General features: G+C 43.2%; 1 protein-coding gene across 9 annotated transcripts in view; it reads right to left on the bottom strand.

Moving 5' to 3' along the window:
- Window positions 1–1,368: 1,368 nt before the first annotated feature.
- The window catches only part of RASGRF2 (Ras protein specific guanine nucleotide releasing factor 2), a 260,807-nt gene continuing 234,658 nt past the window's right edge, over window positions 1,369–27,517 (bottom strand). For 5 of the 9 annotated variants that reach the window (XM_055562907.1, XM_055562916.1, XM_055562933.1 and 2 more), the window contains exons 20-27: window positions 24,488–24,548; window positions 24,066–24,169; window positions 21,011–21,095; window positions 16,981–17,178; window positions 11,639–11,718; window positions 9,909–10,026; window positions 9,271–9,339; window positions 1,369–6,276 (exon numbers count right to left, since the gene is read on the bottom strand). In XM_055562907.1, coding sequence (XP_055418882.1) covers window positions 6,184–6,276; window positions 9,271–9,339; window positions 9,909–10,026; window positions 11,639–11,718; window positions 16,981–17,178; window positions 21,011–21,095; window positions 24,066–24,169; window positions 24,488–24,548 — 808 coding nt within the window. In that variant the 3' untranslated portion in view covers window positions 1,369–6,183. The remainder of the gene's footprint in view (window positions 6,277–9,270; window positions 9,340–9,908; window positions 10,027–11,638; window positions 11,719–16,980; window positions 17,179–21,010; window positions 21,096–24,065; window positions 24,170–24,487; window positions 24,549–27,517) is intronic. The other 4 variants (XM_055562886.1, XM_055562899.1, XM_055562937.1 and 1 more) reach the window with 2 other exon arrangements.

The following is a 27,517-nucleotide window of genomic DNA, read 5'->3' as shown; positions in this document are numbered from 1 at the left end:
TCTTCCCAACCCAGGGATCAAACCCAGGTCTCGAGCATTGCAGGTAGACGCAGGAAGACGCTTTAACCTCTGAGCCACCAGGAAGCCCAGATTAGGGCTTTCCTGGTAGCTCAGATGGTAAAGCGTGTGCCTACAATGTGGGAGACCTGGGTTCAATCCCTGGGTCGGGAAGATCCCCTGGAGAAGGAAATGGCAACCCACTCCAGTATTCTTGCCTGGAGAACCCCATGGACCAAGGAGCCTGGTAGGCTATAGTCCATGGGGTCACAAAGAGTCGGACACGAGTAAGCGGCTTCACTTTCACTTTCACCCACCCCATGCCTTACCTCAACTCCTCATCTTTTATAGTGTAATTTTATGTTAGTAAGGTCAGAAGGGAAGTTGGGCTACTTTCGAGGAAAATGTGTGGCACCCCTTTTTTGAGGGCCTAGTTATCCTCATACTTAAGATAAAGGTGGGATGATGAAGTGACCACCTCCATAGATAACTCAACAGAAATCCCAGATTTCTGAAAATTCTTCAAATTATGATCTCTGTCATAGGCCACATACTCCCTTCTCATCTTCTCCAATTCCCTTCAAAGTTCAGGGGCTCTTTCCATACCTAGTGGCCAGGTGTTCACATGGCTAGCTCATGTCACAGGGATGGGAACAGAAGCGAAGCGTGTAAGTGCCCTATCACTTGCTATAAAGGAAACCTCCTGTTGTGGGCTTATTCTCTTTTCTGTTCCTGAATCTGGCTAGAGCCTGGATGTATTAATAACAGGACCCAGATTTGACCAGCAGGCAAGGTCAACGCCATGAGGAACGGCCAAGTAACAAAATGAAAGGAACATGGGTTCTCAAATCCCTACCAGGCTGATTGCTCATTTCAGAAGTGGAAAAGGAAGCCTACGAGACAGAAGGGACCCATATTCTCCCTTTTCTCAGTTTTCTCCTGGACTCAACAGCAACATCATGTGTCCTTCAGCTCTAAACATTAGGACAACTTCATCTACTGGACAAAAGTGAAGTGTTTGCATATATATTATTCCATGCAGCCACTGCAGTAATTCCAGGGGCAGATATGAGGCTTCCATTTTAGATGAGGAGCACAGCCTCAGACCTCCACCTCTAACCTCAGTAGCTCTTCTCTCCACAGCCTGTTCATGAGCTGCCATTGGGTGAACAGAGCTGATTGGAGAGTAACGAGTTCTGTGTGCCTGGAGGTAATCAAACCTGGGCTGGTGATGGCATGGGAAAGCTGTAAACCCTGGAAAGACAGTGGGGCTAGGAGACCTTTAATGTCATCTTTGCGTGCATACTCAGTTGTGTCCGACTCTTTGAGACCTCATGGACTTTGGCCCACTGTCCAAGCTTTAGCCCAAGCTCCTCTGTCCATGGAATTTTTCAACCAAGAATTGTGGAGTCAGTTGCCATTTCCTCCTTCGGGGGATCTTCCCGACGCAGGGATCGAACCTGTGTCTCTTGAGTCTCCTGCATGGGCAGGCGGATTCTTCTCCATTAGTGCCACTTAGGAAGCCCTAGGTCCTTCAAATTCTCTGATATTTTAGTACCTGCAACATGGTTTCTTCTAAACCTTTTCCTCCCTGAACTTTAGAAGTAAAAGAATATCTGAAGGAGCCCACAGCTATGAAGAAGACAATATAGAAAAATGCTGAAACAATCAAATGAAGAGACTAAGGAGATTTTGGAGAATTTGAAAAAGGCAAAGTTTAATTTGCATACAGGCGTAACCCACACCTCACCTGGCAAGTGTTAGGCCGCAGCACAAACCCCTCTGTCGGAGTCACAGATGTCAGCAGATGTGCAAAGTAACTGGACACAAACAATATAGTACTCCAAGAAATACATGGGTTTGTCCATCACACACACAAATAACAAACAAATACACTTAAATCCTCTGCAAAAGAGAAATGAGGATGGTAATCACATCACCTCACATTTGGACAGCACTTTACAGTCGGATCCACTTTGTCCTCATGACAGGCCTGTGAGGTAGGCAGCACGGGCATCACTGTTAACTCCATTTCACAGATGAGGAAACTGAGGATCAGAGAGGTTTCAGCACTGGCCTAAGGCTTCCCAGCTTTAGCTGGGTAGATCTGAGTCTAGGGCTATGATGCCTAGTCCAGTGCTCTTTCACAACTGCCTTTCCAGAGAAAAATTAATGGTGGTGTAACAAGACAGTGGTTCAACATCATTTAGTAGAACTAGTATTTTTCTTGAGCAAATGCAATCAAGTACAATAAAATCAACCCTGATGTTAACATCATGTGGGATGGTAGCCAAGATGAATAATTTTCTGATCTTTCATGTATTTATACCTACAAGATGGTTGTTTTCTACTTTAGTTCCTCCCTGCCTTAATTTTAAGTCACTAACAGATACCAAGAAAAGACACTTTGATTAGATTTCATTGATTCAAGTCTTATTACCAGGATTCACATAGTGGTGTCAGTAATCAAGTCATTTAAAGCTACAATCTGTTGTCTTTCTGAAGTGAAAATGAATCTTATTCACTTATTCCTTCTGGCTGTGGACATTAGCATAGCTATATTGTTTAGCCATAAATATTATCTTTTATACCATTCAATAGCAGAAAAAATAATAAACTTCACAGGCTAGTTTTAAAAAAATCTTATGGTTTAAAATGAAGGGAAAGTTTCCCCCCCACCCCTTCCAGGGGGAATAAGATCAACCTTTGAAAAGAAAAGCTAAATTAAATCCTTTATTTAAAATAAAACTTAATTCTATTGGGAACAACCCCCCTATTGCGTTACTCTTTTTAGTTAAGGATTTGAAAACGGTCCAATCATTGCTGACCCTAGGTCCTGTCTGTTACAACACTGTGAGAAAAAAAGAGAGGTGGGTCCATTATCACACACACTCCAAACTGGAACGTCATGGATTTTTCTCTGCCAAGTTATTCAACATCTGTACTGAAATTTAACAAACAGTAATAGGGACTTGGTGTGAGAGTCAGTTGAAAATACTGCAACAGTAAGTTTGAATTTCCCTCTTTAAATTCCTTCAGAGAAACACTAAGGAAAATTGACAACATTCTACTTCATGCCTGAATCAGTCACATAATATATTGCCTTAAATAAGAGACTTGTCCTTGTAGCAAAACTGGATGTCTGAGTTAATCACCAAAGGCACCCTGTAAAATCCCCAAGATAATTTCATTGACTGTACAAAATGTGAGTATTCATCTGAAAGCATGAACTTGGATTTTACTTCTGATTTTCTAGGTTAATTTTGCAAGAATACAGGTGTTCCCTATTTGGCTGTTAGAGGCTGACCTCCTATCTGCTCATAGAAATGGGTCTCGTGTAATAGAATACAAGCAGACCCAGCCAGGAGCGCTCATTCCAACCGTCACACAGAGCCTGCAAGGCAGAAGAGGATGGGTGCTTTAAAGAATCAAAAGGAAACCACAAATTGCTCTTGGGGCTTTTAAATGTGACCAAATTGAGCTTTTTAAAAATGGGCTTTCCTCTCCCAGCTGGCCCAGAAATGGTGCAGGTCATCAAAAGCAACTCCCTTGGAGGTGGAAAGGCTTCCCACTCTAGGAAGCAGGAAAGGTGTGTAACCAGCAAAAAAAAATACTTAAAGGTCCGCAGAGACGACGGACAGTGCCCACAGTTGACCGCTAGGGGGCGCTCTTCCAACATTCTGCGGGAAATAGGCCTGCCGGCTTTGTCACTGGCTGAGGAAAACCTGTATGCCAAAAGGGAAGGAGCATTTGGAAATTCCTCTAGTTTCTATTTTTCTCTAATAAGAACGGCTGCAGTGCCTCTGGAACCACTGGGTCAGAGAATTAAGGGTCCAAACTTCCAGGGACAGGGCCCACAGACCCACACCCTCCCTTCTGGAAGACTCTGGAGACTCGTAAGGCCAGAGTCTGATATATCAACATTTCCACGTGTTGCTCTGCCTGAAACTGCTATCTGTGTGGTCTTTTCACTGATCTGTCCTGGTTTTAATTCACTTTCAAAACTGTGTCTTTGCACCAAGAAAGTTAACCTTTACTTTCTTATTCTTTTGCAAGACTTTGAGGTGCTTGGTGCAACTGACATATATTAGTTCAAACTTTGTTTCTGAACACTGAGAAATAAATAAGTTATGCACTGTTAGGATCCAAAGAACTCATGCTTCTTATCATGCATCAAGATGCATCAACTTTTTATTTGAAACTAAAGAGAGAAAACAAGCAATTTAAAAAAAAAAAAAGAAAGAAAGAAAAATTAAGCATCCATAAGTCACCCTCCTTGAGTTTAGTGCTATCCTGTTAGATAATATGAGCTATTGAAAATATTTTTGGAATGGTCTTCAAATATTATAAATATTTTCTTTTACTTACTTGATATTTCACTATATAGTTATGTACATAGATGGCCCTTACCATGCAGGAAAAATGTACATTCACCTCTGTGGCACATTATAAATTCCACTGGGTCTTATGAGCCAGTAAGTTGAATTTATTAGTCAGCTGTCAGCTCTAACAACATAATTAAAGTGCAAAGAGAGAAAGCAGCCAAAAAGATCAATTTTTTTTCAATGTCAGCATTAATATGCTTCATGCCTCTAAGAAATAATGCCAGATGCAATAGGCTCAGGTAACAATATCTTTTCTCTTCTTTGAAAGCAGAGGTCTCCCTGAGAAGAGAAGAGGGAGGTAAACACGAGAACATGAGCTAGCCCTATTTCTTTAATAACCAACAATCCTGGGGAAATCACAGTCGCTTTCCCAGCCTAGGGTAGGAGGACAAACCCCTGCATTTGGTTTTCTGACACAAGAGCTCATGAGTGCTTGGGCCCATTTCCCATATACTTAATAATATTTTCACTCAGAAATGTCTCAAAATTTAAAAACAAAGATGACTGGAGAAGAACTGTCTACTAATAGCACATGGAAGGGTGGGTTTTAAAAAGAAAATCCCACTAAATCAGGGGTCCCCAGCCTCCAAGGTCTAACGCCTGATGATCTTTGGTGGGGCTGATGTGGTAACAATAGAAATAAAGTGCACGATAAATGTAATGCACGTAATCAATCTGAAACCAAGTCCCCTCCCTCTGCCCCACTCTGTGGAAAAATTGTCTTCCATGAAACCGGTCCCTGGTGCCAAAAAGGTTGGGGGCCACTGCACTAGACAACTTAAAAAAAAAAAACACAAGTAATGTTCATAGTGAGCCTAAACATGGTTCTTGTAAATCAGAACAGATTCCCACATAACCAAGGGGGTGGAGGGGATGAAAAGAAGCGCAGAAAGGCGCAGAGACGATTTTTAAGTATATCTTTTCACTTAGCACTGAAACCCACTCTTCCCCTCGGTGGCCTTCTGTTGTATTCCACAGTTTTGTTCGTGAGGCACGTGGGCATCTTTTTGCAAAGCCTGCACCTGCCTCTCCAATGGCATCGATTTCCTGAACTGCACAGCCTCAGGAAGAAGTCCCCCACGTGGCTGGACTCTTTGGGGGCACAGCGATTGGGTTTTAAATTATGGAAATGTTACATACAAATCCATTCAACTTTCAACATGTCTTTCCTGTCCTGTTGCTTAAAGACTGAAAGAGCAGCTTCAGAACATGCCATTCCTCCAATATAAATATCTATGATGCACTGAGAACCATGCACATGCTGAGGACTGAAATTGCTTATGTGTTGGCCCATCCCTATGAGACAGCCTCGGCTCTTCTGGAAGCCTGTAACAAAGGAAATGTAAGAGAAGCAGTTAAATCCTAGGAGAAAACTGGGAGGTGCCCCAGGCCAGTTAAGTGCCAGTGAAACATCACAAGCCTTTTCATGGACCTTTGTCCCTGAGTTCTTAACAGAACACGGGGCAGAATTTGAAATTCCCCTTCTTAACCTGCTTCTTTAAAATGGCTACCAGCACCTCCCAGTTTATACTCCCTCATGCAAATGTGCCCTCAGTTTACCAAACACCACTCTCTTCAGCTTCCCACCCAAGTCTGAAGCATCTATCCTTGATCCCAACCAGCTGGGCTTCCCTGGCTGGAGACAGAATTCTGGTTTGGCTCCGTCATCTTTGGGGAACAGAGGAGACTGGCTTTGTCTCCATCCCCCTGTCCTCTCAGCACTGCGGGAGGCATGGCATGCACAGTTCTGTCCGCTCTGCTTTCCATGAAAATTCCACGGATGCGGGGCAAGGTCAGATCATCAAGCAGGGAGCCGAGGTTCAATTTTTAGTGACAGCTCATACAGCGTATCTTCATCTATGATGAGGGCTTTGTCAAGCAAGTACTGAGTGACCTGGAGAAGAAAGAAGAAGAAACCCGCTTTGAGTTCCTTCACAACACCAGATGTACATTTTCTGAATGGAGCCTGACACAATTCAACATTTTCTCCCAAGCACTGAAATACTTTATGTAACTAAAAAACATTAGGAATATATTCTGACTGTATATATAAAAAAAGTCTCTGTTCCCCTCTTCACTCCCTACCCTAGCACTGCCCTCAAGAAGCACCACTGTTACCAGTTGGCTTGTATTCTCCCAGATATTTTTCAGTATCTTTCCAGACATTACCACGTACTTACAGAAATCATTTTTCCTCTAATACGTGGTATCACAAGGGTATATTTTATTCTGCTTTCATCAGACTAGAAGTTGTGGAGTGCTCCTCATGTCATACAAAGAGCTCTCACTGCTGTGCTGTATTACAAGTGCGACATATCAGAGTTTATTTAATGATCTCATATTGATGGGTTGCCATCAATATTTCACTATGACACAAAGTTACGGTGAAGTCCTTGTTAGCATACTCCCTAGTCCTCACACATGAATGGTTCCACACCAGAAATGAAATGAAAGGACACGGAAATGAACAGGTTAGAACAGGGGTCAGCACCATAAAAATATCTCTTTATTTTTACTGAGAGATAGCAGATATAAGTAAAATTAAATACTTTGATTAGTTTTGACAAAAGTAAATGCCCATGTGACTTATATATCTGGAGAAGGAAATAGCAACCCACTCCAGTATTTTTCCTTGGGAAATCCCATGGATGGAGGAGCCTGGAGGGATACAGTCCATGAGGTTGCAAAGAGTTGGACACGACTTAGTGACTAAACAATAACAATCAAGCTACATATGTAGCATGCTAGAGGATAATTTCATCACCCCAGAAAGTTCACTCATGCAGCTTCCCCATTAACCTACTGCCAGAAGCGATCGCTGCTCTGATTTCTATCACCACGTGTTAGTCCTGTCTGCTCTAGAACTTCATGTAAGTGGAATCACACAGTAGGTACTCGTCTGTGTCTGGTTTCTTCTACTCTGCATTATGTGCTGAGACTCATCTGTGTTGTGGTGTGTTTCACTGGTTGTCATCTTCTACTGCTGAGTAGTGGTCCACTGTATAAATACACCACAATTTGTTTATCCATTCATCTGTTTATGGACACCTGGGCTGTTTCCAATTTTTGGCTATTATTAAGAAATGCCATCAACATCTTATGCGAGACTTTTTGTGAGCATGTTTTCACTTCCTCCTTGGATAAATACCTGGGTCATAAGGTATTTAAGTTAAATATGCATATTTAACATTTTCAGAAACCTCCAAAGGACGCACTTTTCCAAACAGGTTGTACCATGTTATTCTCACCAGCAATGTATGAGAATTCTGGTTACTTGGTATATCAATTTTTAATAAAAAAATATATAAAATAACCTCCAAAACTGTTATGCCTATAGTACAGAGAGTATCTGTTATCCCATATCCTAACTCATGTTTGCTGTTAACAATATTTTAAAAATTTGTCTGTCTGATAGCTGATAATGATGCTTTGTAATTTGTATTTTTCTTATTAGTGAAGTTGAACATTCTCCAAATATGTATTGGACATTTTTGTTTCTTCTTCTGTGAATCACCTGTTTATAGCTTTGTCAATATTGTGTAGTTTATGATTTTTCTTATAGATTTATAGGAATATTTTTTTAATTTATAGGAATAATTTTATTCTGTATCTTTGTTTTTTATGTTACAAACATTGTCTCCTAGTCTACTGCTTGTACTCTGACTTTTTAAACAATTGCCCTTTGTCAAATAGAAGTTTTAGATTTTGATTCAGCAAACTTTATCAATCTCATCTTCTATAGCTTTCGCATTCTGTGTTTAAGAAGGTCTTTCAAATCCAAAGATCATGAATATTTTGTCCTATATTATTTCATTAAAATAATGTAATGTTTCTTTTTATAATAAGGTAGTGAATTCATCTGGAATTTATTTTTTGAATAGTATAAGATGGAGAACCAAAATCCCTATTTCATTTACACAATGGTCAGTTTCTGTCACTTTCTTTAAATGTCTCCTTTATCCCATATTAAATTTTCATATAGACAAAATCTGCATCTGGACTTTATCCTACTCCACTGAGTTTGTATTCCTCTGCCAAGATAGTCCTCTTCTATTCACTGCAGTGTTAGTGTCTGTATCTGGTAGGGAAGGCTCTCCCTTACTCTTCTTATTTTTCAAAAAGTTCTTACCATTTTTTTTTGCCTATCAAAGCTTCCTTATGAGTTTCATAATAAGTATGTCAAGTTCCATGAAATAACAGGGATGATGAACTGTGTGTTAAATGGGAATCTTCTATCTTACCATTTCAATTTTTCTGTAAAGCTAAAATGATTCTAAAAAATAACATCTATTACAAAATGAAAAAAAAGAAAGGAAGAAAAGAGGAAAGGAAAGAAAGAAAAGGATGAAAGAAAAAGGTAATAAACATCAGTTATTGTTGGGATGGAGAGAAGAAGGGGATAAAGACATGAGATGAATCTTGAAAGATGAGTAGGGACCACATAATGCAAGATTTCTAGGATATATCAAAAATTTTTTCTTTCCTTAGCCTAAGAGCAAAGATAAGCCAATAAAATATTTTATGCAAGGGGCAAATAACTCCCACTGTGTATTTCAGAGAGTCCTATTTGGCTGTAAATTTGTAGAATGGATTTGCATTCAGTACAGCAGGTACCAGATATTGGTAGCTTGGACCAGGGGTGGTGGTGGTGGTGTGGACAGCTTCACAAGAAATACTGGATATAAAATAGATAGACTTTGATAATGAACTGATATTCTTTTTGCTTTCTTTCTTGTTTTTCTTAATCAGAGTTACCAAAGGTTTGTCTGTCTTTTTGGTCTTTTCTTGAGTTAGCTTTTGGTATTATTGGTCTACTCTACTGCTGTTTCCAATTAACTAACTTCCACTTTTTTCTTCTTCAAGTTCCCTGACAACCATACAAGATTACCTTTGGCTGATGATCGATTCGATAGGAAGTCTGCTGGAACTGGCGTATCTCTCTGATGATGTGTGATATCTGATGGAGGAACAACAGAAGCAAAGCATAAGCATTGCCCTGGGTTGCAGCACAGTATTGTGGGAGCCTGTCCCAGAGCAGTCAGTCCCTTACTCCATCCAATGAGGTACCTGGAGCCCTGCTCCATCATGACCTAGCCCTAGGGCTTTTTTGCCTTCAATGAGCCACAAGAAACCCTAACAGCAAGAAGATACTGAATTCCCAATCAGGGAAACACCTGGCACGGGGTATCCTCAGGTGACAGGCATGGGGTGCTAGTGTCCATGGGCTCCTCACTTTTAAGTGCTCAGAACCCAGCTGTCCAACAAGAAGCCTTCAGCATCTGTCTATCACTGCTTAGTCTCAGAAAGTCATCCCTGCGGCTTTATTCCCCACCCTCTTTGTCTAGACTGCCAGCTGAAAGAGGACTGTGAAAATCTCCTGAATCAGCCAACATCAGGTATCAGACCCAGTGTCGGATAAAAAGGTCAAGATGAAAAAGCAAACAGTCACTCTTCCATAATATAGCCTCTTCTCTATAACCCACTGAGGTCACCAAGACAGGCTGCTTACACAAAACTCGAACCCACCATTCTCATCTTGGAGAAATTGACAAGGCCTTCCTCAGTAAAGTTTGGTGTTCCTTCTTCAATAAACGCCAGGTCTGTCAGGTACATCCCCAGATAAGGAACAGCAGGGGGGTTACAACTGAAAGAACAAGAGGCACTGTTCACAAGCTCATTCACACAGGTGTCCACCCACCTCCCCCGTTTCAACAGGAAGCAGCTGTGCTGCTCCCCTCCTGAAGAAAAAAAACTCTTTTAATTCCATCTTCAGAAGCATGCTCATAATATGCAGAGGTTTAATTATGTCTTACAATAGAGTGTGATACAAAATTACAGCTCATGCTTTACTATGTGTTTGAGACAGTGGTACTTCAAACAACAGGATGTCTTATAGACAAATACAAAACATTTGCTAATGCGACTTGCTTGTAGCATTTGCCTGTTGCTGCTGCTGCTGCTGCTGCTAAGTCGCTTCAGTCGTGTCCGACTCTGTGCGACCCCATAGACGGCAGCCCACCAGGCCCTGCCATCCCTGGGATTCTCCAGGCAAGAACACTGGAGTGGGTTGCCATTGCCTTCTCCATTGTGTGAAAGTGAAAAGTGAAAGTGAAGTCGCTCAGTCGCGTCTGACTTGCAGCAACCCCATGGACTGCAGCCTACCAGGTTCCTCCATCCATGGGATTTTCTAGGCAAGAGTACTGGAGTGGCTTGCCATTGCCTTCTCCAAGCATTTGCCTGCAGTGCTTGTCCAATGGCCACACCGTTAGGGACGTAAAAGCATGTAGGAAACCCCATGCCCTCACCTCATTTAAGTGCAAACATTCAACCTTGAAGAAGTGGGTGGAAAAATCAATGTGACTAGAACTTGTAAAACTTGTTTTCTGTTTTAGTTAGTATTTAAATGTCTTAGAAGGTGGAGATTAATATCACACCTGCACACTAAAGTGAGACCTTCTTTGTTTGGAAGGTGCATTCTCAGAGTCTAGAGGTTGAGAACACGGCCTTTTAATGCAGGGGGAACTGAGTTTGAGTCCCCACTTGCCTACTTCCTAAGTGGTGGTGGGCAAACTCTCTGAACTGCAGTTTCCTTGTCTGTAAAATGGAGACAATGAAACTTTTATCTCTAGTTTTCTATAAGGCTTAAATAAAACACATCAAACACTTAGCATAGAGTCTATCATTTATTCAGTCTTCAGTAAATAGTTCTTATACTATTGTTGTTACTTTAAGTCTTTCTTTCTGTCATGGCATCACAGGACAAAATTTTCCAGAGTAAGTGAAGTCCATGTGGCAGGTCATAAGAAAACTAATTGCAGGAGGATATCCTCTGTTCTCCCTCCCTCTCTCTGTGTGTCTGAAGAACAAGAAAATGATCCAGCAATAAAAAGCCAAAAATAACAAACAAAAGCAACAGGGACTGGAATATTCAAATAAAGAATCACAGGAAATCAGTGTATTTAGATTAGGAAATACCAAATAAAGAAACTTTTTATAGTAAAATATAGTAAGATTTACTATGGTGACATTTTCTTCTTATTTGGAATGCTCTGCATACCATGAATATATCCATGACACTTACTACATGCGTGGTATTCCAAATGAAAAGGAAAATCAGAAAAACACCTGATGATGGAAGTTGTGTCCCATTTGGTTTTCTTTTCAAAGCAAAGTATGAGGTAGGCCACTATTTGTATACTATAAAAATTGTATAAATACACTTCTGAATTATGAATAATTTAACAAAATAGACATACTTTTTAAGGGTTTCTCTGAGGTTTTTAAATCTTCCTTCAGACGAAACAGTCTTCTGAAGCTTGTCCATTAGAGCTTTTGTCTAGAAGGAAACAAATAACAGTATGTCATGAAAATACCCCTATCTTCATCAATTTATTAGAAAAGAATAATTAGTATTTACCAAGAAATACAGTTGCTGATGACATTGGTCTAAAGGTTCTTCTAGAGAAATGGAGAATGGTAGGGTGAGCCTTGGAGATAAAGACTCACTCCCGGTATTACCCACATCCAGGCAGCTTGGTTGTGAGAAGCATCTGGAATGAAGCTGAGAGTGAGGCTCCTCAGACAACTCTGTCTCAGTCTAGAGAGGAGCTTCAAGGCACTATGAGAGCTTCCAGAGTGACTCAGAGGGCTACCTTCCCATCCTGGTTCCTGAGGGCTCTGGGAAAAGACAGCCAGCATGGCTTGAACAGCGGTGGAGGGTTGGGGGGTTGGGCAGGCCTCCTGCCTGGTCCCTGGCTGGCCCTTCCCTCAAAGAAGCTGCAGAAATAACTGTCCTACAGCCACAGACCAAATTTGGTGGGCTTCAGAGAACATATTCTACCAGGCCTTTTGGATGTTTCCCAGACTAGACTCAGTTCTGCAGAAAAGACAGCTACACAGCTGGTGATATTAACAAAAGCGACCGAAGCAGGGCATTTCTGCGACCAGGCCCCGCCTATGACAGGTCTGAAGCACTGGGTCCTCGAGTATAGCCCATTATTCACAAGAAAGCTGCTTTGAGTGATCTATATATGTGACTGAAATGGTAGCTTCTATTTAATGTCTCTACAAGTAATATATTCAAATTTTTAAAAATAATTTCAACATCTGCCTTATCATCTCTATTCCATAGTCAGTTCAGTTATTCCTAACCTTGCATCCTGCCAAAGACATGAAGATTGCTTAAGTTAACCACAGTGAAGGCCTAAAGAAGATTTAATGAGGTGCCAACTTCAGAGGAAAAAAGAAACAGAATGCAGAAAAGAACAGGCAGAGGAGTGACCTGCTGACCCTGATGAAGTGTGGCATGTATGACAAGATAATAGGCTCTTTGCATCCAGTGCCCAATGGCTGAGGCAACCGCTGCCTTCAGTTCAGTTCAGTTGCTCAGTTGTGTCCAACTCTTTGCGACCCCATGAATCGCAGCACGCCAGGCCTCCTTGTCCATCACAAACTCCCGGAGTTCACTCAAACTCATGTCCATCGAGTCGGTGATGCCATGCAGCCATCTCATCCTCTGTCGTCCCCTTCTTCTCCTGCCCCCAATCCCTCCCAGCATCAGAGTCTTTTCCAATGAGTCAACTCTTCGCATGAGGTGACCCAGCCATGACAAAGGCATCAGTGTCCAGGTTTTGGATTCTGATATAGCTTTTTGAAGTCTATTTAAAAAATAGTATTCCAATACCCACTTGTCATAAAATCTCTCAAAAACTAGGAAGAGAGGGTAGCTTCCTCAACTTTATAAAAAAGCATTTACAAAAAACATATAGTTAACATTGTCCTTAATGGTGAAAAACTGAAAGCTTTCACCCCAAGGTCAAGAATACGAATGAATGTTCTTTCTTACTATCATATTCAACATAGCATTGGAAAGTCTAGCCAGAGCAAGAAGGCAAGAAAAGGAAATAAAAGGCATATAAATTGGAAATAAACAACTGACATAACTGCCTATGTAGAAAATCCCACGGAATCTATAGAAAAGTCCCAAGGAATAACAGTGAGTTCAGCAACATTACAGATATAAGAACAGAGGAAAATCAATTACATTTGTATATATTAACAATGAATACATGGAAACCCAAGTTAAAACCACAATTACATTTAAAATATCTCCAATGAAAATGAAATATTTAGGCATAAATCTAATGAAATATATACAGGACTTATATGTTGGAGATTTCAAATGTTGATTTAAGAATTCAAAGAAAATCTAAAGACTAGTGAGAAAAATTGTGTTTATGGACTGGAAGAGTCAATATAGTAAAGATGTCAATTCTCCCCAAATTGACTGATTTAATGGAAGGACTGATGCTGAAGCTGAAACTCCAATACTTTGGCCACCTCATGCGAAGAGTTGACTCACTGGAAAAGACTGATGCTAGGAGGGATTGGGGGCAGGAGGAGAAGAGGAGAAGGGGACGACAGAGGATGAGATGGCTGGATGGCATCACCGACTCAAAGGACATGAGTTTGGGTGGACTCTAGGAGTTTGTGATGGACAGGGAGGCCTGGCGTGCTGCGATTCACGGGGTCGCAAAGAGTTGGACACAACTGAGTGCCTCTGAACTGAACTGAACTGAATGGAATTCCAATGGAAATCTCAGCTAAGTTTTTAAGACAGTTTTTATTCTAAAATGTATATGAAGGTCACAGCATCTAGGGTAGCTAAAATTTTGAAAGAGAAGAATAAAGTGAGAGGAGTCTAGAAAGAACTCAAATCTCAAAGATAAAAAAAACCCAAAGAACCTAATTAAAAACGGATCTGAAAACATGAACAGACATTTTGCTGAAGATGCAAACAAGCACGTGAAAAGATGTTTACCATTATTAGCCGTTAGCAAATGCAAATTAAAACAGTGATGAAATATCAAAACAGCTAAAATTAAAAACAGTGACAGCACCAAGTGCTGATAGGAATGTAGAGAAACTGGTTCATTCATACCTTCTCGAGAGGAATGTAAAATGGTACAACCTCGCTAGAAAAGACTCTGGCAGTTTCTTATGAAACTCAATGCACAATTACCATATGATCTAGCGACTGCACTCTATGGCATTTATCCTAGAGAAATGAAACGTTATAGTCACACAAAACCTACACATGAATATTCACAGCAGCTTCATTTGTAATAAAATGAAAGTGAAGTCGCTCAGTCGTGTCCGACTCTTTGCGACCCCATGGACTGTAGCTTATCAGGCTCCTCTGTCCATGGGATTTTCCAGGCAAGAGTGCTGGAGTGGGTTGCCACTGCCTTCTCCAGGGGATCTTCCCGACCCAGGAATTGAACCCGGGTCTCCCACATTGCAGGCAGACGCTTTTCCGTCTGAGCCACCAGGGAAGCCTCATTTGTAATGCTATACTAAGTCACTTCAGCCATCTCCGACTCTATGCGACCCCATAGACGGCAGCCCACCAGGCTCCCCCGTCCCTGGGATTCTCCAGGCAAGAACACTGGAGTGGGTTGCCATTTCCTTCTCCAATGCATGAAAGTGAAAATTGAAAGTGAAGTCGCTCAGTCGTGTCCGACCCTCAGTGACCCCATGGACTGCAGCCCTCCAGGCTCCTCCGTCCATGGGATTTTCCAGGCAAGAGGACTGGAGTGGGCTGCCATTGCATTTGTAATAGCTAAAACTAAAAACAACCCAGATGTTCTTCAAGGGGTGAATGGTTAAACCAAATAAGGAACTAAGTACTGATATGTGTAACAACTTGAACAGATCGCAAAGGAGCTAGGCTGAATTAAAAAAAAAAGGCAATCTCAAAATGTCATATACTATATGATTCCATTTATATAACATTTTTGACATTACAAAATTATAGAGATGGAAAACAGATCTGTGGTTGCCAGGAGTTAGGGAGCGAGAGGGAGGAAGGTGGTTGTGGCTATGAAAGGGTGGCAGGAGGTATCCTGGTGATAGAACTGTTCAATCTCTTGACTGTAGTGAATCTACCCCTGTAATAAAGGCACGTAAAAGTAAACACACACATGTACACACACACGTGAGTACAGGTGGAACAAATGAAGTCTGAATATGGCTGGTGGATGGTACCAATGGTTAATTTTGCGGTTGTGATACTGTCTATAGTTACACAAGACGTAACCACTGGGGACACTGGGTGGAGGGTGGAGGGGATTTCTACTATTTCTTACAATTGCATATGAACCTACAAAGATCTCAACATTAAAAGTTTTTTTTAAACAGTTTTTTAAAAAGCTGTGGATATTATTTGCAAGGCTTTTTTCATAGAAGAAGAGTCCGCTAGTTCTAGGGGCCAAATTTGAGATTCTCAAAGCACTCCATTTTTTCTAAGGAATGGTGGGGAAGGGAATAAAAGATATAGCTTAGGCTTGGTTTCTTGCTACACAGGGAGGAATTTAAAAGGCTTGGAGAGAGAAAAGAAGATAGAATAGAGTAAGAAGTGGTGTCTCTGAGAGGGGACTGAACTCTCAGGAGCAACAGAAACCAGATAGTTTTGAGGAAATGTCACAGAATATATGCTCTTCTTCCTGCCTGAAACCCTGGAGGTGGGCGCCCTGAAGACGCCCCTCACCAACTCTAGGCAACCATAATTAGGCGGGAATAGTGGTCTGTGGAAGAAGGATATGCAGAGAGGCCCTGGCAAGACACTCCTAGCCTCTGGTACCCACAGAACACAGAGGAGCCTAGAAAATTCCCCCAACACCCTTTGAGAGGGTCAAACAAGTTATTTATTAATTGTAAAGAAGAGTTAGCCTGCCCACCAGGGATCAGCAAGGGGGAGGGCAGCCTGTAGTAGAGGTGATACACACCCCACCTCAGAGAATCAGCAGCGCCAGTGAGAGCTGAGGTGAGATCAGCCAAGCTCCCTGGGTACAATAACCACGCCATGTTCCTGATGGGGTAGGCTTGCCATCTGAACACCAGGCACAGGAATTCACAGTGGCTTGTACCCAACAGAGAATCAGTGGGGGCACACAGCCTCCCACGAGCCCAGAGAAGCCCTCCCCAACACCCGACATCCACGGACACCATGGCGAAGACCAGGAGGAAAATGGTGATGTCACTCAAATCTTCAAATTATCTGAATGAAAGCAAAAAGCATGAACAAGCTGAGCCCAATTAAGAGAAAATTAAGAAAGTTATATCTCTTCACACCCATGTCATTATGCAACAACCTGACTACAAGAATGACAAATAAAAAGGTGAACACAGAGGCCCTCGGTCCCTGGTCTCTGGCCCTAAGGTACTTGTACCTTTACTTTGAGGGACAAAGAATGGATCCAGAGACATGACTGTGCTCACCTGGAGTCAATGTGCCCTCCCTAAACAATTCAGTGAACAGCTCCTAACTGTCAACCACAGTGTCTGAAGATGTCCCCAAACATGTTATAATGAATATTTTGGTTTGTATTTCCCCCCCTAAATTAACCATTTAGAAACACGCATGAGAGGAATCAATTAAGTGGTAAGAACACAGTAATCACCCATGTTGGCACCTTTCTTTGCCAACGGAGCTGCTCATTTCAGCTAATTATTTCCTAATCACTAATATTTATCTTGGTGCTGGTCTCCCAGACTCTCCTCCTCCCGGCGGCGGGAGGTGTCGCCCACTGGCGCTCACCTGCTTGGACACCTTGGCCCAGGTCTTCTTCAGCCGGTAGATGGCACTTCTGTTTAAGGCTGAGGTGATTTCCAGCACGCCGTTGTAGTTGTGCAGGCACCGGCAGATGTCCGCCACTGCCACCCACTTCTCGATGGTGTTGGCTCGGGAGGTGACATCCGCGTAATTCATGATCTGGGAGGCCACCAGGTTACTCATCTGAGACAACGGAAAAGCCAAGAGAGGCCAGCTAAGAGCCAAAGCCATTCATGCAGGGACAGTACCCAAATCACCTACAGGAACGTCAGGAAAGCAAGGGTCAAGGGATGCGAGGTCATGGTCCATCTTTGTTTCTGAGTGGCTTAACTGAGTCTTATTTTTTCAATGAAAGGTATTAATGTATAAGTGTTTATTAATGTATATTTTCCTCAGGAGGAGGTACAACAGAATTTGCCCTGAGTGAACTGACAAGTACATATTTGTGATTTCTCCTTTGGGACATGGTCCATTGTAGATCCAGATTCTGAAGAGACTAAAGTCTGTAATAATAACATTATTATTATTAACATTATTAACAGTAATCAGCTCATTCTGAGAGTGAAGAAAGGAACTGTTTGGGATCATCTTGATGGGGGAAGAGGTGATTTTTGTTAATCAGTAATTTTGATGAAGAAGTCATTTCCAAAAATTATTGAAAGAAAGGCATAGGGTGAGCTATTCCCCTGAGGAATGGCAGCCTTTGCAGATCAGAGGTTTCAATTCTTGGGGCCTCTCCCCATGTTCCCTGGGTCCCAACAACGTGGGGATAGTCACTCTAGAAACCTCAACCATCACAGAGAAAGAAAACACATTTCCCTCCAATCAAATCAAATTCTAACCTACCAACTCTCAAACCAGAAATGCTTCGTGCAGGGGAAGAGGACATTTTCACCTTCTTGCTGATTTTTTTTTCCACCAGCAGTGAAAGGGACCTACAGTTTCAAAGCTAAGCGCTATAACTCTAATAGTTAAGGGCAAGTGCAAGTCGCTCAGCCGTGTCTGACTGTTTGCGACCCCATGGACTTTATAGTCCATGGAATTCTCCAGGCCAGAATACTGGAGTGGTTAGCCTTTCCCTTCTCCAGGGGATTTTCCCACCCCCGGGATCGAACCCAGGTCTCCCGCATTGCAGGTGGATTCTTTACCAGCTGAGCCACAAGGGAAGCCCAAGAATACTGGAGTGGGTAGCCTATCCCTTCTCCAGTGGATCTTCCCAACCCGGGAATCAAACCAGGGTCTCCTGCATTGCAGGTGGATTCTTTACCAACTGAGCTATTAGGGAATCCCCTATTAGTTAAAGCCAAGAGAAAAAAGAGGCACCTTAAGATGCTTAAGACTTAGAAAATGGAAAGGAAAAGGATAGAATTGGATTGATAACTAACAAGGGGAATAAAAGATTCATAATCTCCTATCCATACACTAAATCTGATGAGTACACCCATTCTTTGATAATTCCATAGGTATTTTAGGTCATGGGCTTCCCAGGTGGCTCAGTGAATTAAAACAAAAACAAAAACAAAAAACAAAATCCATCTGCCAAAGGAGGAGATGCAGGTTCAATCCTGGGTTGGGAGAATCCCCTGGAGAGGGGAATGGCAACCCACTCCAGTATTCTTGCCTGAGAGATGGACAGAGGAGCCTGGTGGGCTACAGTCCTTGGGGTTGCAGAGAGTCGGAGACATGACTGAGCCCAAACACAAGCATCTTAGGTCACAGGGCCTCCACATGTGCATATTCATTGATAAGTTATTTTGTAATGAGCACCTACTAAGGACTAGGCATTCTTTTAGGTTGTGAGAACGGGAAAAACAAATAAATCAGTCTCCCTGACCTTAGGGTGCTGGGCCTGGTTAGGCCTGGTTAGGAGGGAAGGTGAGGGGAAGTCAGACAGACTCAAGTAAATATCACACAGTGAGAGGCAAAGCTAAGGGTGGGGGTGGGGGCAGCTTGAGAATTGGAGGCAGCGTGGGACAGATGCTGGCTTCTGGAAACAGGTCATGCCCACCCTGGCCCTGAACCCTGAAGGAGGAGTAGGAGGAGCCACTGTCTCCCATTCGAGCATCTGCAAAGGGACAGGGAGAGAAGGTGTGGTGGCGTGGGGGACCTGGCCGGACAGTTGTGTGAGGAGCTCGGGGGACCGTGAGAGACAAGGACGACAGGTGGGCGGGCTCCTGCAGGCCAGGCTGAGAGGCTGCGGCCAAATCAAGAAGGCGAGAGGAAAGGCCATGGACAAAATGTCATCACAGACAGGATTACAGTTCGATGGGCCTTAGAAGTTATTTCTGTGACACTGTGTGAAGAAAGGGTTGGGTGGCAGCGAGATGGCGTGGGGGTGGGGATTGGTGAGTTAGGAGCTCATGGAGAAGAGAATGAAAGGCCAGATCAAGGTTATGGCCATGGGAAAGGAGGGGAAAGAAGGGTCTGAGACATGGGTAGACTTAGGGCTCACTGGTATCCTAAGGGGTGAGCAGGGTGGGGAAGACCCCAAGGTTGAGTGAGTGAGTGGCTGGCAGGGCCATTACCCATGACCAAGAATACAGAATAAGATGAAAAAGCAGGTTTGGCAGGTCTGGGAAGGGCTGGTGATGAGTTCTACATGCAATCTGGACACAGTGGCCAATCAAGTTATTTTAAGGAGAGACTTGTGGGTCTGGAGCCTGGCACACACAGTTTGGGACCCACAATCTGAACCTCTGATTTAAGAGGCATTACATCCCAAGTGTATGTACAACACAGGCAAAAAAAAAAAAAAAAAAAAGGTTTATGGTCCACAGCAGGGTCTCTGTTTCTCAGAGAGTGATCCAAACGGGTCATGTGTCCTATCCTTTAGGAAGCAGCTGCATTGATGCTTATTATGTGATAACATCTAACACACATGTACCCTCAGAAAATAGAAAAACTGTACTGAGAATTTGCACGGTTTTGTATTTTGATTCTGAATCATTTACTAATTTACCTACAGGGTCCCTGGCAGTCTTTTTTTTTTTTTTTAATTACCATTATCCCTTTTACTATAGTTTAGTAGAATTGAAACAGTAGCCTTCCCTTTGCCCGCATAGACCTGAAGATACTCCAACATCTGTGGTTCTTCCACAGGACTAAGACCATTAGAACAGCACCAACAGGAAGTTGGAGGGTATAAAAGCAACTCCGTCTTACTGCTGCAGAAGAATAGAGGAGACGAACCGACAGCTGGTAACCACTGCACACAGCCTCAGAAGCACTGTGATTATGCTCAAAGAGGTCCCTTCCCACCCTGGAATGTACTGAACGTTCAGTAATAATGAAGAAGAACTGTACCCAAACAGCCTTACTATCACCAGCACCACCAGGGGCCTGTGACAAAGTGCAGTCAGAATTAGTCGATCTACGACCATGAAGTAATGACGACCATGATAAAAATAAAGCAACGACCTATGCTTGAGAGTCCCTTGGGCTCCAAAGAGATGAAACCAGTCAATCCTAAAGGAAATCAACCCCAAATATTCATTGGAAGGACTGATGCTGAAGCTGAAGCTCCAGTACTTTGGCCACTTGATGTAAAGAGCTGATTCATTGGAAAGAACCCTGATGCTGGGAAAGATTGAGGGCAGGAAGAGAAGCGGGTGGGAGAGGAGGTGATGGTTGAATGGCATCACTGACTCAGTGGACATGAATTTGAGCAAAATCTGGGAGATACTGGAGGACAGAGAGCCTGGAAGGGTACAGTTCATGAGGTCACAAAGAGTTGGACACAACTCAGCAATTGAACACCACCACCTATGCATCACTAAGCATTCATGGGATGTGTGTATCATCAAAGTGAACCTCTTAGGACTGAAAGGTAACTGGAAGTTATCACATCATTATTACAACTCATAGAAGAGATTTAAGCTTATTTTTTAACATTCCATCAATTTTGCTGTAGAAGTGAGTGGCAGACTTCCTTTAATTTAGAGAAGGAGTCTGAAGTCCCTGATACTCATCTTCCTATAACACTCCCGCCCAAGGTTTCATTGTTATGGTTACTCACATCATTGAAGTGTTGGCTGGTTTTCATAATGTACGGTGTTCTTTCATTTTTATCCAGCTTCATCCACCCCTGCCCAAGAAATTCTCTGAAAGTTCAAAGCAAAACACAAAATCAATTAAGTTTTTTAAGGCTATCTATGTTCCTGAATCGGAGAAGGCAATGGTATCCCACTCCAGTACTCTTGCCTGGAAAATCCCATGGATGGAGGAACCTAGTAGGCTGCAGTCCATGGGGTCGCTAGGAGTCGGACACGACTGAGCGACTTCACTTTCACTTTTCACTTTCATGCATTGGAGAAGGAAATGGCAACCCACTCCAGTGTTCTTGCCTGGAGAGTCCCAGGGACGGGGGAGTCTGGTGGGCTGCTGTCTCTGGGGTCGCACAGAGTCAGACACGACTGAAGTGACTTAGCAGTATGGTCCTGAATAACTATTATGAATATTATATAAATTAAACTTGACACTGCTCAACTGCTGCTGCTTCATCTCAAATGAATTTTAGCCCAATTCTACTGTTTCACCACTGGATGCCAAAAAGAAAGAGATTTTTCGGTTTTCAGCTTTCTCTTATAAATGTTTAGAGTGAGTGAGTGATAGTCACTCAGTCGTATCCAACTCTTTGCAACTTCATGGACTGTAGCCCGCCAGGCTCCTCTGTCCATGGGATTCTCCAGGCAAGAATACTGGAGTGGGTTGCCATTTCCTTCTCCAGGGGATAAGTGTTTGCAACTGGGTCCCTATTAGGATCATAATAAAGGCTTCTCTGAAATTGGAAAACAATGACAAGAGGAATAAAGAGGCTAAGTACTAACTCAGAAACCAAGACCATTTCCCCTGGATCAGCTTAAAAAATCTTAAGGCTTAGCAGAAGGCTCAAAAAATTCATCACTACCAAAAATATTAATCAGCAACAGCATATTTTCCTCCACTTTGTTCTGACATTCTCCAGGAGAATGTCAATTCCATGGGCAGGGACTTTCCTTTGCTCTCCCCAGAGCCCAGAACAGTACACGTGGTAAGGGCTAAAAGAACAAACACCAGTGTTAGCACTTTGCAGCCTGGTCATTTGAGGAAGGCAGTTATGGCAGGGGGAGCTCAGCCTGGTGGAAAGTCTGTCTTCTAAATAACATTCCCGCTTCTTCATTTCATTCATGAGCAGGTCACTGGATCACAGCAAGCAAGGGACAATCAAGCTGGAGCATAAAGGAATTATTTTGTCAGGGCACTACCAAAAATAACTTAAAATGAAATTACTCTGACACATTCTCAATCCAGAAGCGTTGACTGAGCCCCTGGGCAACGACCTTTGTCCCGTGATGTGGGTGGTACTGCTGTTCCCGCCCCACAGGGCCGTTGCATACAAGATGTGCTAACTCCATGGAGGCAAATAACTGGTACCCGTTCACAGCGGCACAGAGGGGACAGGAGGAGAGGTGCGACATGCCCCAGGAAGACTCCACAACACAGTCAGCCACAAAGGTCCAGGCTTTGCCCTTTCTCCTCCTCCACAGAGGTCATGCCCCCTCCCTCCTGAATCCTCATTGCACAGGAGGGCCGTCAGGAGGAAGGCGAAGAGGCTCCTAACTCAAGTCATCAAATAGTTAATGGGTTCATTTGTTCGGCCATGGGGCCACATTCCTTTTTTTAAATGGCAGATGCTATTTAATTTTTTTTATTGGGGTATAGTTGCTTCACGATGTGTTAGTTTCTGCTGTACAACGTAAGTGAATATGTATATTCAGCTCTATGTATACATACAAGCCCGCCCTCCAGGACCCCCTCCCCACCCACCCCACCCCTCTAGGTCATCACCGAGCACTTAACTGAGCTCCCTGTGCTATATAGCAGGTTCCCCTAGCTCTCTGTTATACACATGGCAGAACATATGTCAATCCCAATCTCCCAGTTCATCCCCCTCCCCTCTGGGTCCACATCTGTTCTCTGCACCTGCGTCTCGATCTCTACCCTCCAAATAAGTTCACCTGTACCATTTTTCTAGATTCCACATATATGCATTAATATATGATATCTGTCTTTCTTTTCCTGACTTACTTCACCCTGTCATGGACAGGTCTACAAGTGCTGAAAGAGGAGGTGAGAAATAAGACAAACGTATAACAGAAAAGTCTGCAGGAGCATCCCTAGCCCTGCTCTTTATGCCCCTCTGACCTAGCTGTAACTCTGACCACCCCCATCCTGCTACGCTAGAGCCTCCATCATCACGGGTGCCCTCTGCTCTACACACGACATGGACCACACTTACACCTCTTGCTCAGCCCCTCCCTTGCCTTCCATTTAGCTATGACTTCACAGAGGATTTGGGCCAACAGTTGTTATTTGTCCAAACAGAAGCTTTGTGTGTGGACCTGCTGGAGGACTGCTGGAGGTGGCTGGCTGAAAAAGCCACCATCCTCTATACATGAGGCAATGATGCTTGTTATGTGACAGCATCCACTCGGCACACACCCACTCCACATGCGCTCTGTGCTAAGCTCTGTCCTGGGCATCTGTCTTGCTGTGGAGTTGCCATGGTCAGCAGTACTTGAAGATTTACGGATGTGGAATTTACGGCATTGACCCAACATCCGTGTTTCTCAAAGTATAGTCCTGGACCACACAGAATTGCCTGGAATTCTCATTGAAAATGAAGTTTCTTGGGCCTCAGACCTACCACAATCAGAATCTCTGAGGGAGGCACCTAGGAATGTACATTTCTTTTTTTTGAATGTACATTTTTTTAACAAGTCTCCCGAATGATTTTAGGCGCCATGAAGTCTGAGAACCACTGTTACAGCTGCATGAAAGTTTCTATAACATTAGGATGTGAGTGGTCAGAGAAACTCACATTCTATGTTTAACTGCAGTACATACGGTAACATAAGAGTAACCATCTTGAGAGTCTCCAATATTTCTGTATTGATATTTTCAACATAAACTGGAACCCAAAGACATTCAAGTGGGTCCAAACCATCATAAGATGAAAAGCCATAGCTCTGTGCACACACATGGGGTTGCAGCGGGGTGGGGGGGCACTGCGGCCGTGGGCGTACACTCACTCGTAGGGAATGCTTCTGAAAACGATGTGGTCCAGGAGGGTTATCTGCTCAGCCAGCTCCATGGCCGACAAGGTCTCGAAGCACTCGGCCTTCGGACAGTCCGTCTGCAAGAGATGAGGGCAGGGAATGGCACACACCTAGAAGCCAGGTACCCGTCAGCTCAATGCAGTTGCTGAAGTACAAAGTCCACCCCGGATTCCAGCTCTGAAGAAAAAGGTGGAGAGCTCAGAGATATCAGGCAGCAATAACATCATGGACCATGATGCTAAACACCGAGCCAAATCTGGTCCCTTTCACACAGTTTCAGGGATAGAACATATAGTCCGGACCCCAGTTACCAGCCATGGGCACAGTGCCTGCCTTTGCAAGGTTAAGTCTCACACATAATTAATTGTGCAGGATAAGACTATGGCTCAACTTACCAGCTGAATTATATCCTCTAGTTTTAGGTGGATGTCATCTTGATCATCTTGTGAAAGGGCCCTAAAAAAAGTCAAAATATCCTCCATGAAAAGAACATAGACAGGCCAGGAATGAAACGACAAAAATGCAGTTCAGTTTCCCCCAGGGTGGAAAGTCAGAGGGTTTGGGTCTACGAGACTGTGGGGACTTGAGTTGAAGACATGGGGTCCAGAAAACAGGAGAATGCACATGTTAAAGGCAGAAGAAGATCATCAAGAGAGCTGACTTGTAACAAGGAGTCAGCCCGCTGTACTCAAAAGTGCCGTGTGAGTCACTCAGTCGTGTCCGACGACGGGACCCCACAGATGGCGCCAGGCTCCTGTCCATGAAATTCTCCAGGCTAGAATACTGGAGTGGGTAGCCATTCCCTTCTCCAGAGCATCTTCCCAATTCAGGGATTGAATCCGGGTCCCTTGTACTAAAGGCAGATTCTTTACCATCCAAGCCACGAGGGAAGCCCAAGGTTGTAAGTAAAACACCCACCGTGAGAGCAAAGCAGAGGGTGACCTGGGCTTTGCCTTACTGAGAGGACCTGCGCCAGGAATCCGGGCGCCCTGCACTGCCGGCAGTCAGGGTTTCTAACAGGCTGAGTGCTCCGTCCACACTCCTCCAGCCCCTGCCCTGCACCCCCCCACCCCCCCACCGCTGGTGCTGAGGCAGAAGATGCAGAGCTGCCCCCTCCCCAGGCACAGGCAGACCAGAAGCTCAGGAGAGTTTCCAAGTATCAAGAGTTTGAACAATGCCAGGCAAAGACCAGCAGGCAAACTCTTCCCTGTTGCTTCCCAGTTGGGCTTTCCCAAGACACATTTGGTCTTGTATCCATCCCCACACTTGGTGTTATTCAGCTGTCAGCCAATATATTTTTGATCAGCGACAAATGAATTAAAAGAATTCCTAAGTTAAGGCAGGTGCTGGTTTCAGAGTGAGAGTGACACTTCGTGTCCGACAGGAGTTCAGAGTCCAGGGTTATTTAATCCTGATTATATATCAGAGATCCTGATTATATAACTTTTATCTGGGCCAAACACTTTAGGTGTCCTAAAGTGAAGGCACATCATGTGTTAAAAGTATTAAAAAAATTTAAACACTGCCCAGCTGTGTAGCCTGTCTGTTGGAGGATGCTAGTTTTAAAAAGCAACAATGATATGATATTCTGTTGTGTTCTGAATGGATTAAAACAAAACTATCCCCTTAAAAATACAAAATCAACTGAGGTGGGTAACTGCATGCCCATTATGTGCCAGGAACGTGCTAACCATCTGACACACACTCTCTCCTGTATCATAAAAAATTGCTTTAAGTAAAGCTTTATTATATCCATTTTATAGATGAGGAAACAAAAGTTTAATGAAATGGACTAACTGGCTCAGGGTTTGGTTCAGTTTGCTTCCCTGTTGCTCTTGCTTGTCATGAGCAGGCTTATGAAAGGCACTGCTTCCAGAGTCCAGCATAGAACACACACCAAAAAAGGTCAGTTCCCTTTCCTCTGTCTTCCTTCTCTCTAACAAAAGCTCTAGGCTATTTACCAGGGAGCAGAATCCTCCTAGCTCATAGGAGTGGCAATCCTCTTGTCTGCAATTAGCCATATCATTTGTGAGAAGAAAAAGTCATCATATGCTAAGGGGCAGATGAAGGTGAGGAAAAAATAAGTAAACACAACTCCTTCTCCAAAGACTGTTACCTCACACTTAAGGGTCAGACACAGGGGGAAAGCTCTCCCAAAGTGCATGTCATTCTTTCTACTGAAGTCTAGGTTCCTGGAGAGAGATCAGTGGCCACATAACTATGCGTCGCTGTGGAAAAGATCTTTTTTATGAGGTTGGGCAATATTCTTTACTTGGAAAGAAATGGTCCAGAAGTTATTTCACTTCTTTCAAATGTTCCTTTCCTCAGTGATCTTACCCTAATGTTCCAAGCTATGTCTGGTCCCATTAAGTTACCTAATATTTCTCTCTTCAAAAGAATCTCTGCTCTATAGATCAAAATAAATGCTATCTCTTTCGAAAGGGCCCCTTAGAACAAAAGCTCTTAACCCTAGAGTATCACTAAATAATCTCTAAGGGTCCATAAACCTTTTTGAAATGACATACAAATGAGTGCATATATTCATGCATTTCTTTTTTGGGGAAGGATATGGCTTACATTATATTCTTTTGGGGAATCTGTGATCCCCAACAAGATTAAAGATAACCATAGAAATGTATGCTGTTGCTGCTGCTGCTAAGTCGCTTCAGTCGTGTCCGACTCTGTGTGACCCCATAGACGGCAGCCCACCAGGCTCCCCCGTCCCTGGGATTCTCCAGGCAAGAACACTGGAGTGGGTTGCCATTTCCTTCTCCAATGCATGAAAGTGAAAAGTGAAAGGGAAGTCGCTCAGTCGTGTCCAACTCTTAGCGACCCCATGGACTGCAGCAGCCTACCAGGCTCCTCCGTCCATGGGATTTTCCAGGCAAGGGTACTGGAGTGGGGTGCCATTGCCTTCTCCAAAAGAAATGTATACTCTGCCATAAAACAGCATGTGACGTTGCTGTTTTACAAAAGATTTTTGTGTTATCATTAAGGAACCAGCCCCAGAATTTGATGCCCACCCATAAATTCATCAGTGATGGCAAGTTTTGAATTCTTAAGGTAGATGTGAACCAAGGAAATAGCTCAAAACAATGTAGAAATGTGTTTAATAAGTGAGGATGATCCAGCTGTCAAAAAACACTTTACACCAAAATTAGAAGTGACTATAAAGTAAAAAACTTAATGGATGATTATCTTTGAAGACATTCTCAAGCCAGGAGGTGCACAGACTCTGTCTAGTAAGAGAGGTAACCCCTGACAACCATTTGGAATAGGGGCAAGATGTCATTTTGGTGTAAAAGTTCTAATGCGTCTCAACAAAATAAATGCTATACATAAACACCCACACGTAAAATACTCTTGCTCTGTAACATGTAAACCTCCACATGTGAGTACCTTAGCTGGATGTAAAAGTTTCACAG

This window comes from Bubalus kerabau, chromosome 1, assembly GCF_029407905.1.
Source record: "Bubalus kerabau isolate K-KA32 ecotype Philippines breed swamp buffalo chromosome 1, PCC_UOA_SB_1v2, whole genome shotgun sequence".
Taxonomy (NCBI): domain Eukaryota; kingdom Metazoa; phylum Chordata; class Mammalia; order Artiodactyla; family Bovidae; genus Bubalus; species Bubalus kerabau.
The sequence above is the reverse complement of the archived record's forward strand: the minus strand, read 5'-3'. Positions and strand labels throughout refer to the sequence as shown.